The sequence below is a fragment of the Panulirus ornatus genome, chromosome 4, assembly GCF_036320965.1.
Source record: "Panulirus ornatus isolate Po-2019 chromosome 4, ASM3632096v1, whole genome shotgun sequence".
NCBI classification, from domain to species: domain Eukaryota; kingdom Metazoa; phylum Arthropoda; class Malacostraca; order Decapoda; family Palinuridae; genus Panulirus; species Panulirus ornatus.
In genome coordinates this window covers 62,661,542-62,675,989 of record NC_092227.1, presented here as the reverse complement: position 1 = coordinate 62,675,989, position 14,448 = coordinate 62,661,542, and the positions used below count along the sequence as shown (strand labels likewise).

Genomic DNA, 14,448 nt, shown 5'->3' with positions numbered 1-14,448 from the left:
ATCTATGTAATAAAAAGCTAGGTATATTCATAAACAAATACAAAAGAAAGGTAGACATAAAAGCCAAAGTACATTGTAAGGTTATTGTAAATGTTGATATAACATTAACCTTCATGCTCAAGAAACATCATGAATTGTATAACAATAATGCCATAGCCTATTTTGAATTGTAATGGATTATTCACTAAAATTTCCATCAACTTACTGTCTGTGGGGATGTGACTAATCTGCCATTGATGTATGTATCTGCATCTATCTTCGGAAACAGTTTCAAGTGGTCATTTTCACTGAATATTGAGCTGAAAAAAATTTCAATTTACTACTTACAATTGATTTACATATTCAAAATATGAACAGAAAGCAAATTTCTGTACCAGAGAGCAAATACCTACATTTTCATGTTCAAAGCAAAACATTTTACAAAAAATCTTGATATCACAAATTCCTGGGTTATTCTTATTTACTTTATTCATCATACTTAGTTGCTGTCTCCTGTGTTAACAAGGTAGTGCATGGAAACAGACAAAAGAATGACCCAGCCCACCCACATACACGTGTATATACATAAATGCCTACACACGCACATATATGTGCACATTTCAACATAATACATACAGATACACAGACATTACATATATACACATGTACATATCTACACTTGCTGCCTTCATCCATTCCAGTCGCCACATCACCACACATGAATTAGCACCCCCCCTCCCTGTGTGCACACAAGGTAGCACTAGGAAAAGACAACAAAGGTCACATTCATTCAAACTCAGTCTCTAGCTGTCATGTGTAATGCACCAAACCACAGCTCCCTTTCCACATCCAGGCCCCACAAAACTTTCCATGGTCTACCCCAGACGCTTCACATGCCAAGGTTCAATCCATTCACAGCACATCAACCCCGATATAACACATTGTTCCAATTCACTCTATTCCTAGCACGCCTTTCACCCTCCTGCATTTCAGGCCCCAATTGCCCAAATTCTTTTTCACTCCATCCTTCCACCTCCAATTTGGTCTCCCACTTCTCCTCGTTCCCTCCATCTCTGACAAATGTATCCTATCCTCTTTGTCAATCTTTCCTCACTCATTCTTTCCATGTGACCACTCTTCTGCTCTCACCACCACACTCTTTTTATTACCACACATCTCTCTTTCCCTTTCAATACTTAATCGTCCAAACCATCTCACACTACATATTGTCCTCAAACATTTCATTTCCAACACATCCACCCTCCTCCACACGACCTTATCTATAGCCCACGCCTCGCAACCATATAACATTGTTGGAACCACTATTCCTTCAAATATACCCATTTTTGGTCTCCACGATAATGTTCTCGCCTTCTATACATTCTTCAATGCTCCCAGGATTTTCGCCCCCTCCCCCACCCTGTAGCTCACTTCCGTTTCCATGGTTTCATCCACAGCTAAATCCACTCCCAGATATCTAAAAAACTTCACCTTCTCCAGTTTTTCTCCATTCAGACTTACCTCCCAATTAACTTGTCCCTCAACCCCACTGAACCTAATAACCCTGCTCTTATTCACATTTACTCCCAACTCTCTTCCCTCACACCTGGGTTAATCTACACCTTATAATATTAAAAAATCACAGAGCATTCTCACCCTTGGTCTTCTTTCACACATACACCACTGCTGTCATTCACCATCATTCTCTCAAGTGCCACTTTATTGGACAGGGATGGGGATGACTCACAGCACCAAATTTCTCAGATTTCCCTGTTATTTATGTCCTTTTTAAACATGCAAAGCATCTTCAAAACTTTCCAACTCTGTGATTCATAAAATATTTCCTTGCAAGTGATATATATTTACATCATGCATTTGGATGACCATCAGACTATATTAAGTCTATATCTCATTGTGGACATCAGTCTGGACTATAAAAGTACTTCCAACAACTCATGTAATAATAACATCAAACATATCTGCTGTCTTCAACTGACTAATGATACTGAATATGCCCTATCTAAGTTTCTCATTGTGCTAGCTCAAGAAGGCTTTACAACATAAAGAAACTACTTTCTAACAACCTTTTAGACATCAAAGTTTCCAATTATCAACCAGTGTTCACCTATTCACATACCTCACTATATTTCCTTTTCTGTTCACTGCAGCTGAGGCATATGTAATATAAATTCTTGAATCACTTGCATTTGCCTCTGGTGGGGAGTGAAAGTCATGTATCATGAGATGGCTAGCATCAGTGGCATTTTGTTTAGTGGGAATGACTGTCCATTCAAGGTGACTGAGGGTGTGAGGGAGTTGGATTCGTGTCTATCCGGGGTCAAAATTGCAACCAAAGACTTACATGGAGATAAAGACATGTTCTGGTCAAGCCACTGTTCCAACTGTGTAATGTAGTGCTGCAAGTTTGTTATTGCTACTGTGGTGTGAAGGAGTTGTAACTGAGGCTGTCTGCAGGAGGTCATGGAGGAAGAGAATGAAGAGAATTTGAGAAATAACTGCTCCTGGTAAACTCCACATTAGACTTTAAGGATAATACAGGTGAAACCACTGTGAGTGATTTGACAGGGCAGTCAGCTATAGGAAAGACCTATATCTATGTTGCTGTTCTTTATTTCGTTTTTTTTTTTTTCTGTCTCCCGCGTTTGCGAGGTAGCGCAAGGAAACAGACGAAAGAAATGGCCCAACCCACCACAGAAAAAAATAAATCCTGGCTGGGCTCCTTTCTCTGTTCCTTCTTTTGGAAAGTAATGTACAAGGGGGAAATGCAAAACTATCTATACAAACCGTTAGAAAACAGATTGTTCAGCAATCACATAGTACAAAGAATCCAAGCTTCAAAACTTCATCTTTGATTACTTTCCATCCCCATTTCATGCCATCTCACACTAAATTTATCAACACCATCAACCACGCCAACAAAAAAGCATATACCACAAAGACATAAAAAGCAACAGTACCCTTCTCAACATAAATTACATACCTCATAAAGCAAAGAAACATACTGAGACATGTAAACTGCATAACTGCTGGACCTGATGCATGGAACCAATATGTATTTGGAGTATATGTTCACTATTTCCCACACAAGCAAGTCAGCATCAAGAGCATATGAATGTTTTTTTGTTTTTTTTTCGCTGTCTCCCGTGTTTGCGAGGTAGCGCAAGGAAACAGACGAAAGAAATGGCCCAACCCACCACAGAAAAAAATAAATCCTGACTGGGCTCCTTTCTCTGTTCCTTCTTTTGGAAAGTAATGTACAAGGGGGAAATGCAAAACTATCTATACAAACCATTAGAAAACAGATTGTTCAGCAGTCACATAGTACAAAGAATCCAAGCTTCAAAACTTCGTCTTTGATTACTTTCCATCCCCATTTCATGCCATCTCACACTAAATTTATCAACACCATCAACCACGCCAACAAAAAAGCATATACCACAAAGACATAAAAAGCAACAGTACCCTTCTCAACATAAATTACATACCTCATAAAGCAAAGAAACATACTTAGACATGTAAACTGCATAACTGCTGGACCTGATGCATGGAACCGATATGTATTTGGAGTAAGTGAGCATTCCTTCGAAATGTTTCTGTGAAGAACTAAAGGATATAAGGTAATCAGCACTTTCCAGCCCACACAGTCAGTTCAAAGCCAGGTAGGAGTGAGATTGAATGCAGTGGCTGGTTTTGCCAAATATACATGATTCATTATTCCTGGGGTAGGGGAGAGAGAATTCCACCTTAGTTTCCCTGCATGTCATTGAAGGCAACCAAAAGGGACTAGAGCATGAGGATAAATCCCCTCCTCCCCACTTCTTGTGCTTCACTATCTAAAATATGGAACAGGAGCCATGTGAAGAGTACTCATCCTCATTCCAAAGGATAGGCTAGGGTGTTTACATGTGTGTTCATGTAACAAAAAATGAGAAAATGGGAGAAATAAGTTGCATATCTGAGAAAAAGGAACCTGGATGCTCTGGCTCTGACTGAAACAAAGCACAAGGGTAAAGGGAAAATTTTTTTTAGGAATGTCTTAGGCTAAAGATTTGGTGTGAGGGCAAAAACTAAGGAAAGCATAGCACCACTGGTCATGCAGCTGTAGGAATGTGCGAAAGAGTGTTCAGAAGTGTGTTCCATTCTGATGTAGGTAAAAATGAAAGCGAGTTGCAAGAAATGGGCGATTATCAATGCATATGCACCTGGCCACAAGAAGGGGAATGATGAGAAACAAAAGGCAAAAGGCTCTGGAAGCATTGTGGAATGAATGGAAAGATAGATATTATCTAAGAGGGCACAAGAGAGCATTTTGAAAGTATGGTCATCCTAATAGTACTGTATGCATGTGAGGTATGGGTTGCAGATGAGAATGTGTGAAGAGTGGATGTGTTGAAAATATCTGAGGACAGTATGAGGTATATTAATAATAATAATGATAATAACAATAATAATAATAATAATAATTATTATTATCATTATTTTGCTTTGTCGGTCTCCCGCGTTTGGGAGGTAGCGCAAAGAAACTGACGAAAGAAATGGCCCAACCCACCCCCATACACAATGTATATACATACACGTCCACACACGCAAATATACATACCTGTACATCTCAATGTACACATATATATACACACACACAGACACATACATATATATTCATGCACACAATTCACACTGTCTGCCTTTATTCATTCCCATCGCCACCTCGCCACACTTGGAATACCATCCCCCTCCCCCCTCATGTGTGCGAGGTAGCACTAGAAAAAGACAACAAAAGCCCCATTCGTTCACACTCAGTCTCTAGCTGTCATGCAATAATGCCCGAAACCACAGCTCCCTTTCGACATCCAGGCCCCATACAACTTTCCATGGTTTACCCCAGACGGTTCACATGCCTTGATTCAATCCAATGACAGCACGTCAACCCCAGTATACCACATAGCTCCAATTCACTCTATTCCTTGCCCTCCTTTCACCCTCCTGCATGTTCAGGCCCCGATCACACAAAATCTTTTTCACTCCATCTTTCCACCTCCAATTTGGTCTCCCTCTTTTCCTTGTTCCCTCCACCTCCGACACATATATCCTCTTGGTCAATCTTTCCTCACTCATTCTCTCCATGTGCCCAAACCATTTCAAAACACCCTCTTCTGCTCTCTCAACCACGCTCTTTTTATTTCCACACATCTCTCTTACCCTTACGTTACTTACTCGATCAAACCACCTCACACCACACATTGTCCTCAAACATCTCATTTCCAGCACATCCATCCTCCTGCGCACAACTCTATCCATAGCCCACGCCTCGCAACCATACAACATTGTTGGAACCACTATTCCTTCAAACATACCCATTTTTGCTTTCCGAGATAATGTTCTCGACTTCCACACATTCTTCAAGGCTCCCAGAATTTTCGCCCCCTCCCCCACCCTATGATCCACTTCCGCTTCCATGGTTCCATCCTCTGCCAGATCCACTCCCAGATATCTAAAACACTTCACTTTCTCCAGTTTTTCTCCATTCAAACTCACCTCCCAATTGACTTGACCCTCAACCCTACTGTACCTAATAACCTTGCTCTTATTCACACTTACTCTTAACTTTCTTCTTCCACACACTTTACCAAACTCAGTCACCAGCTTCTGCAGTTTCTCACATGAATCAGCCACCAGCGCTGTATCATCAGCGAACAACAACTGACTCACTTCCAAAGCTCTCTCATCCCCAACAGACTTCATACTTGCCCCTCTTTCCAAAACTCTTGCATTTACCTCCCTAACAACCCCATCCATAAACACATTAAACAACCATGGAGACATCACACACCCCTGCCGCAAACCTACATTCACTGAGAACCAATCACTTTCCTCTCTTCCTACACGTACACATGCCTTACATCCTCAATAAAAACTTTTCACTGCTTCTAACAACTTGCCTCCCACACCATATATTCTTAATACCTTCCACAGAGCATCTCTATCAACTCTATCATATGCCTTCTCCAGATCCATAAATGCTACATACAAATCCATTTGCTTTTCTAAGTATTTCTCACATACATTCTTCAAAGCAAACACCTGATCCACACATCCTCTACCACTTCTGAAACCACACTGCTCTTCCCCAATCTAATGCTCTGTACATGCCTTCACCCTCTCAATCAATACCCTCCCATATAATTTACCAGGAATACTCAACAAACTTATACCTCTGTAATTTGAGCACTCACTCTTATCCCCTTTGCCTTTGTACAATGGCACTATGCACGCATTTCGCCAATCCTCAGGCACCTCACCATGAGTCATACATACATTAAATAACCTTACCAACCAGTCAACAATACAGTCACCCCCTTTTTTAATAAATTCCACTGCAATACCATCCAAACCTCCTGCCTTGCCGGCTTTCATCTTCCGCAAAGCTTTTACTACCTCTTCTCTGTTTACCAAATCATTTTCCCTAACCCTCTCACTTTGCACACCACCTCGACCAAAACACCCTATATCTGCCACTCTATCATCAAACACATTCAACAAACCTTCAAAATACTCACTCCATCTCCTTCTCACATCACCACTACTTGTTATCACCTCCCCATTTGCGCCCTTTACTGAAGTTCCCATTTGCTCCCTTGTCTTATGCACTTTATTTACCTCCTTCCAGAACATCTTTTTATTCTCCCTAAAATTTAATGATACTCTCTCACCCCAACTCTCATTTGCCCTTTTTTTCACCTCTTGCACCTTTCTCTTGACCTCCTGTCTCTTTCTTTTATACATCTCCCACTCAATTGCATTTTTTCCTTGCAAAAATCATCCAAATGCCCCTCTCTTCTCTTTCACTAATACTCTTACTTCTTCATCCCACCACTCACTACCCTTTCTAATCAACCCACTTCCCACTCTTCTCATCCCACAAGCATCTTTTGCGCAATCCATCACTGATTCCCTAAATACATCCCATTCCTCCCCCACTCCCCTTACTTCCATTGTTCTCACCTTTTTCCATTCTGTATTCAGTCTCTCCTGGTACTTCCTCACACAGGTCTCCTTCCCAAGCTCACTTACTCTCACCACCCTCTTCACCCCAACATTCACTCTTCTTTTCTGAAAACCCATACAAATCTTCACCTTAGCCTCCAGTTGCACCTCTCAGCACATTAACATCCAAAAGTCTCTCTTTCGCACGCCTGTCAATTAACACGTAATCCAATAACGCTCTCTGGCCATCTCTCCTACTTACATTTTTTTTTTTTTTTTTTTTTTTTTTTATCGCTGTCTCCCGCGTTTGCGAGGTAGCGCAAGGAAACAGACGAAAGAAATGGCCCAACCCCCCCCATACACATGTATATACATACGTCCACACACGCAAATTACATACCTACACAGCTTTCCATGGTTTACCCCAGACGCTTCACATGTCTTGATTCAATCCACTGACAGCACGTCAACCCCGGTATACCACATTGCTCCAATTCACTCTATTCCTTGCCCTCCTTTCACCCTCCTGCATGTTCAGGCCCCGATCACACAAAATCTTTTTCACTCCATCTTTCCACCTCCAATTTGGTCTCCCTCTTCTCCTCGTTCCCTCCACCTCCGACACATATATCCTCTTGGTCAACCTTTCCTCACTCATTCTCTCCATGTGCCCAAACCATTTCAAAACACCCTCTTCTGCTCTCTCAACCACACTCTTTTTATTTCCACACATCTCTCTCACCCTTACGTTACTTACTCGATCAAACCACCTCACACCACACATTGTCCTCAGACATCTCATTTCCAGCACATCCATCCTCCTGCGCACAACTCTATCCATAGCCCACGCCTCGCAACCATACAACATTGTTGGAACCACTATTCCTTCAAACATACCCATTTTTGCTTTCCGAGATAATGTTCTCGACTTCCACACATTCTTCAAGGCTCCCAGAATTTTCGCCCCCTCCCCCACCCTATGGTCCACTTCTGCTTCCATGGTTCCATCCGCTGCCAGATCCACTCCAAGATATCTAAAACACTTCACTTCCTCCAGTTTTTCTCCATTCAAACTCACCTCCCAATTGACTTGACCCTCAACCCTACTGTACCTAATAACCTTGCTCTTATTCACATTTACTCTTAACTTTCTTCTTCCACACACTTTACCAAACTCCGTCACCAGCTTCTGCAGTTTCTCACATGAATCAGCCACCAGCGCTGTATCATCAGCGAACAACAACTGACTCACTTCCCAAGCTCTCTCATCCCCAACAGACTTCATACTTGCCCCTCTTTCCAAAACTCTTGCATTTACCTCCCTAACAACCCCATCCATAAACAAATTAAACAACCATGGAGACATCACACACCCCTGCCGCAAACCTACATTCACTGAGAACCAATCACTTTCCTCTCTTCCTACACGTACACATGCCTTACATCCTCGATAAAAACTTTTCACTGCTTCTAACAACTTGCCTCCCACACCATATATTCTTAATACCTTCCACAGAGCATCTCTATCAACTCTATCATATGCCTTCTCCAGATCCATAAATGCTACATACAAATCCATTTGCTTTTCTAAGTATTTCTCACATACATTCTTCAAAGCAAACACCTGATCCACACATCCTCTACCACTTCTGAAACATAAGTATACTTAAGTATACTTATGTATATCTTGCTTTTTAAGCCAGGTATTCCCAATCATCAGTCCTTTTTCAGCACATAAATCTACAAGCTCTTCACCATTTCCATTTACAACACTGAACACCCCATGTATACCAATTATTCCCTCAATAATAATAATAATAATAATAATAATAATAATAAAAATAATAATAATAATAATAATAATAATAATAATAATAATAATAATAATAATAATAAAAATAATAATAATAATAAAAATAATAATAAAATAATAATAGAATAATAATGAAAATAATAATAGTATGAGGTGAGATGATTTGATTAAGTAATAAAATGGTTGGGGAGAGGTGTGTTTAATAAGCTGAAAACACTGAAGTGGGTATGCTGAAATGGTCTGGACATATGCACAGAATGAATGAGGAGAGGTTGGCATAGAGGATATATGTGGAGGGGAAGAGGAAGAGAGGAGACCAAATTGGAGATGGTAAGATGGAATGAAAATATTTTATAATGCTTTTGACCTGAACATGCAGGAGGGCAGGATGGTGAAAGGTGTAAACAGGACAGAGCAATTTGGAGGGATGTAGCCCTCCCTGGGGGCACCGGAAGGCAAAATGCTGTCAATGGACTGAACAAGGGTATATGAAGCAGTTAGGGAAACCTTAGAGAAGTTTGTTGGGCCTGGTTGTGGATAGAGAGCTGTGGTTTTGATGCATTATACATGATGGCTAGAGGATAGACATGAGTGAATAAGGACTTTCCTTCATCTGTTCCGAGGGGGTGCGGCAACCGCCACCTCCGCAAAATGCTGTCAATGGACTGAACAAGGGTATATGAAGCAGTTAGGGAAACCTTAGAGAAGTTTGCTGGGCCTGGTTGTGGAAAGAGAGCTGTGGTTTTGATGCATTACACATGATGGCTAGAGAATAATTGTGAGTGAATAAGGACTTCCCTTCATCTGTTCCTAGGGGGTGCCGCCGCCACCAACTCTGCAAAATGCTGTCAATGGACTGAACAAGGGTATATGAAGCAGTTAGGGAAACCTTTGAGAAGTTTGTTGGGCCTGGTTGTGGACAGAGAGCTGTTGGTTTTGATGCATTACACATGATGGCTAGAGTACAGATAAGAGTGAATAAGGACTTTCCTTCATCTATTTCAAGTGCTACCTCACTAATGTGGGGGAAAATAAAATCAAACAATTAAACAGCCTTGGAACTTACCTATATCTCTCTGTTACAATACTTGTAGAAGGTTTCTTACTGTGATTTGAAAATGTATACTTTTTTATCAAATTAGCCCTTGCTAGCACTAATCAAAGTAAGTGGTGGCAGTGGTCTATTGGACAGACATCATTTGCTTGAAGGTGCAATTTTTTACTTGTGCTCTGCTATTTGTGGCTTTTGTGTGGTTACTTCATTTAAACTATATCCATCCCTGTATCAATTAAAACTAACCTACCATCTAAGACTGCATATCACACAAACAACCAACCATCCTTCTACAACCTCTAAAACTTGCTACTTGTAATAATCAAGCAACAGAGGGCATCACGGCAGCCATGGCAGCTTTTGAGCTTCTTATTTTAGCATGATTTTTTTAAGATAGCCAGCCATAACACTGTTGATTCCTTTGTTGTGTCAGCAGGTTGCACCATTTGCTGCCATTCTTCATATGTCAAATCAACTACACACATACCAGTGATCAATGGTACATCTGCAAGGTAGAGATACTCATAAACTTGTTGCTGGATGGTCTGAGGCCTGCCCTTGAATGTTGTTCTGCACGCTCAGCTAACCCTCCTGTACTATGCCAGGAAGTCCTGCCATCATCCATGCATGTCCCTAGCTGAGATAGTACACCACCTGTCTACTCCCATCAATCGCCTTCAAAAAAAATAGTAGGTGTCCCTTCCAATGTTTGGGGGCTGGACAATTGTGGATTGTAATATTCCCGGCCTTTACAATATCTTTATTCCTACAGGATGTTGTAATATTAGTCACTCCCACATTACTTCACAGTGTCATTTACAACAGCTTGGGATCCACACATCATTGTTCACTGGAATAACTTACAAAAATTCTTTTCTGTCTTTCCTTGGGTAAATCACTGTTGTGTATGTGGTGATACTTCTGTCTCTACCAAATGCATAGCAGAGGTTATTCTTGCAGGAATGGAAGCAGTTATCCCTTCTTCCTCAAAGACAATTTCTTCTTCCAATCCATGGTTTTGAAGCCATTCAGGCATAGGATCAGGCATATCCAAACTATAACTTTTAAATTTCTCCACAAGCTCCCTCCTTTTACTCTCACTAATCATCTGATTTACATTCAGAACCAACACTCTCAATTGCTAGTCCCTTTTACTCCCCACCATAACTGGTACACTCCAGTGCTACTGGCAGAGGGCAACTCCAGCACAGCGTTTCCCAGAGGCAGAGGCTCTCAAGTTGTGTTTAAAAAATCAAATCTTGTCTGGTACAAACAGGGGTCTATAATCCCACAATTACCATAAACTAGTCGTGATGTCTCTCATACAATTTCATAACTGTGTGATGATGCCCACCAGGATGATGGGCCTCATCTCTCTAGCAGCATTTTATACAGATAAGTCTCCAGTGTCTTGCACTAAAAGGTTTGAACATTCTAGCAAGTGCCCTATACCTCCCTAAGATCTCCCCTAGTCTACCCTTACTAACACCTTGTTATAGCCTAGATAACAACTACAGTATTTCATGGTGTCTTTTATCATGTCATGAACCCTTTGTGATAACTCCTCCAGCAAAGCCCAAGGGTAACACAGCCTCCTCCATTTTTCAGCTCAAACCACAAGTCCTTGTATCTAAAACTTCCTGACTAAAGAATTGCTGACAAGAATGAATCTAGGTTCCTTCATTTTGTTTATGCTTGAAACCTACAGTTAGTTTCCTTCTTCCTTGGGCTTTGTACCATTCCTACTCACAAAGAGGATATATGTGTCAGAAGTGGATGGAACAAGGAGAACAGGGAGACTAAAGTGGAGATGGAAGGATGGGGTGAAAAAGATTCTAAGCAATCAGGACCTGAACATACAAGGACATGATGGTGTGCATGGGACAGAGTGAACTGGAATGATGTGGAATACAGGGGTCAACTACTGAACCAGGGAATGTTTAGTGTGTTAACCATGGAAACATCTGTGGAGCCTAGTTGTGGACAGGGAGCTGTAGTTTCTGTACATTACATATGACATCTAGAGAATGGATTAGAGTGGATGCATCCTTTCTTTGTCAGCTCCTAGTGCTACCATGCTAATGTGGGAAAGGGCAATCAAGTATGGAAAAGAAAGTTACTAATTCATCAATTTTCTTGGCAACATCCTCACTTTTTTCTACAAAATTTATTGTCCTTGCTAAATGTGCCCATAAGATGAACTTAGTCTACTACTATCATTTTCAACAGCTACCCTTGTTTCAGCTAATAAACAAGTCGCAAAAAAACAAATAACATATTTACCTATGTCTCTTAAGTACAATTCCTTTGTGTAATCCGCATCACACCCTGCATAAGCAAAGTGAGCTGCATGAGACATCTTGAGAAAGTTTCTTGACCTGACCAGCTTAGAAGAGCTGAGAGAACATATGTTTTCAACAAGGGTCAAGTATAAAGATTCACTCCGAATCTTTACACATCCTTCCTCTGACTGGGATATGTTTCCAATCTTTAAGTCACAGGCAAAATTTGAAATTATACTTGCAAGTCTTGCCTCCCGACCATTCATGTACATGAAAAAAAGTATGGGTTCTGGTACTGAACCTTGTGGTACCCTGCAGCGTCACTAAACACAAATTCAAAAAGGTACCACCTGAGAACCATCCCTGCCAAGTATGGTTCAAAATGGTTTCGTAGTTTCAAAGAAGACTGAAATGTAAAAAGATAATGGACAGACTATTTTCAATAACAGAGGCTATTTTTGATGGTGGTCTAGGTCATCAGACTTTGTTTTGAAAAGAGAAAATCTAAGGATTACCCCAGCCATGTTTGGTTCAGATTGGCCTAACTTCAGAAGAAAAGATTAAAATGTTAAAATCTAACAAACAGACAGTTTTTAGTTAAAGTAGCCATCCTGAAAGGTATTCAGATTCTTTGGACACAGTTTTGTTTTGAAGAGGGACCACCCAGGGACCCATTCCAGCCAAGTTTAGTTCAAACTAGCCAAGTATTTTCAGGAGAGACGATTGAAAAGCAACCTGTTAATGGACATAAGAAGATGGATGACATGACACTGGGTCACCCAGACACTGTTTTGAAAAGGGACCACCCAAAGACCATCCCACTAGTTTCAGAGAAGACTGAAATGTAAAGTTACTGGACAAAAGACGTTACAATGGATGATGGACACCAACTGATGGCAAAAGCTTACATGGCCTTTGTCCAGGTTAGCTAAAAATTATATACCATTGATACTGGTATGTACACAAATTAAACTGTGAATATCAAACATCTTAGTTTAGTTAAGCCTAATATATACACTTGCTACAACAATTACAAAAGGTTCTGTTACATGACAGTGAAAGTATTACTTTATTATACTTTGTTGCTGTCTCCAGCATTAGCGAGGTAGCACAAGGAAACAGACAAAAGAATGGCCCAACCCAACCACATATACATGTATATACATACATGCCCACATAAGCACATATACATACCTATACATTTCAATGTATACATACATATACACACAGACATATACAAATATACACATGTACATATTCATACTTACACTCCTCATCCATTTCCACTGCCAAAGTATTACTTACCAGTGGATATTCTCTGTGTGAAGACCATGAAGGGTCAAGTCACAGTGAGAGTGTCCAATACTAGTGGTACCATTCTTGAGTCTATATGAGAGTGTCTCTGAAAGCTGTGGGTCCTCACTGAGGTTGATCAACACAGGACCTGTCTCCTTCTGTTATCAAAAAACAGAAAAGATATTGTAGTATGGGTAGTAATACACTATAATTCATTAGAAAAAAATATAATATGAACTGCTAGAATCATTTAATAATAGTCCATTAATGGAGCACAGCAAAAAATAATCAAGAAAAGCTACATGTGTAACAACTGCACCACTTGGAGAATTAATACGCACTTTCCTATTTGATTATGAAACAAATACAACAAAAATGTAAAATGCTTGGAACTTGGACACCAAGAAATCATTTATCATTCTGGATTTGTGAGAGTATTCAACCCATAACTGCTACATACATCACATGATGATTTACGATGATCAGTGACATACACATAAGATATAAAGTTTCTATGGCATTGTTTCAAATTCCATGCCAAGTTTAGCACTTACAAACCATGTTATATGTCCCAGTAGCCCTTCCATATCACATCCATCACCATTCAGGACCACAGTAGTATCTCTATCAGCATGGATGACTCCCCTCAATCACTGTCCCCTGGTACCATCTACTTCCTGCAATGCAGGTGGTGCACAAGGGAAGTCTTCAGCATAGAGGAGTGTTTGTGAAGTATAAGCTTTGTAGTAATTCTTTGATAAACTTGTTTAATGTCTTCCACTAGCCTGTTCCACTTCTGGGATATCCTAACTGCAGCATATATCACATGATATTAGTACAATTGGTACAGTAAATCATCAACTGAGACATACATCATCTGAGACTAACTTTCCTCAAACTCTTTTCAAAACTGTGTGCCAAGTTTAATCCTCAACTCATTACTTACTCCCTCCTCTCCTAGTATTCCTGTCTCCCTTCTCCCCCATCCCCTATGAAACACCAATGGGACCTAGAGCAACATC

General features: G+C 40.5%; 1 protein-coding gene across 1 annotated transcript in view; it reads right to left on the bottom strand.

Moving 5' to 3' along the window:
* Positions 1-14,448, bottom strand: part of LOC139766666 (kinesin-like protein KIF14) — a 282,193-nt gene that overhangs the window by 137,941 nt on the left and 129,804 nt on the right. Inside the window, exons 15-16 of the mRNA XM_071695567.1 lie at positions 13,436-13,584; positions 206-299 (exon numbers count right to left, since the gene is read on the bottom strand). Coding sequence (XP_071551668.1) covers positions 206-299; positions 13,436-13,584 — 243 coding nt within the window. The remainder of the gene's footprint in view (positions 1-205; positions 300-13,435; positions 13,585-14,448) is intronic.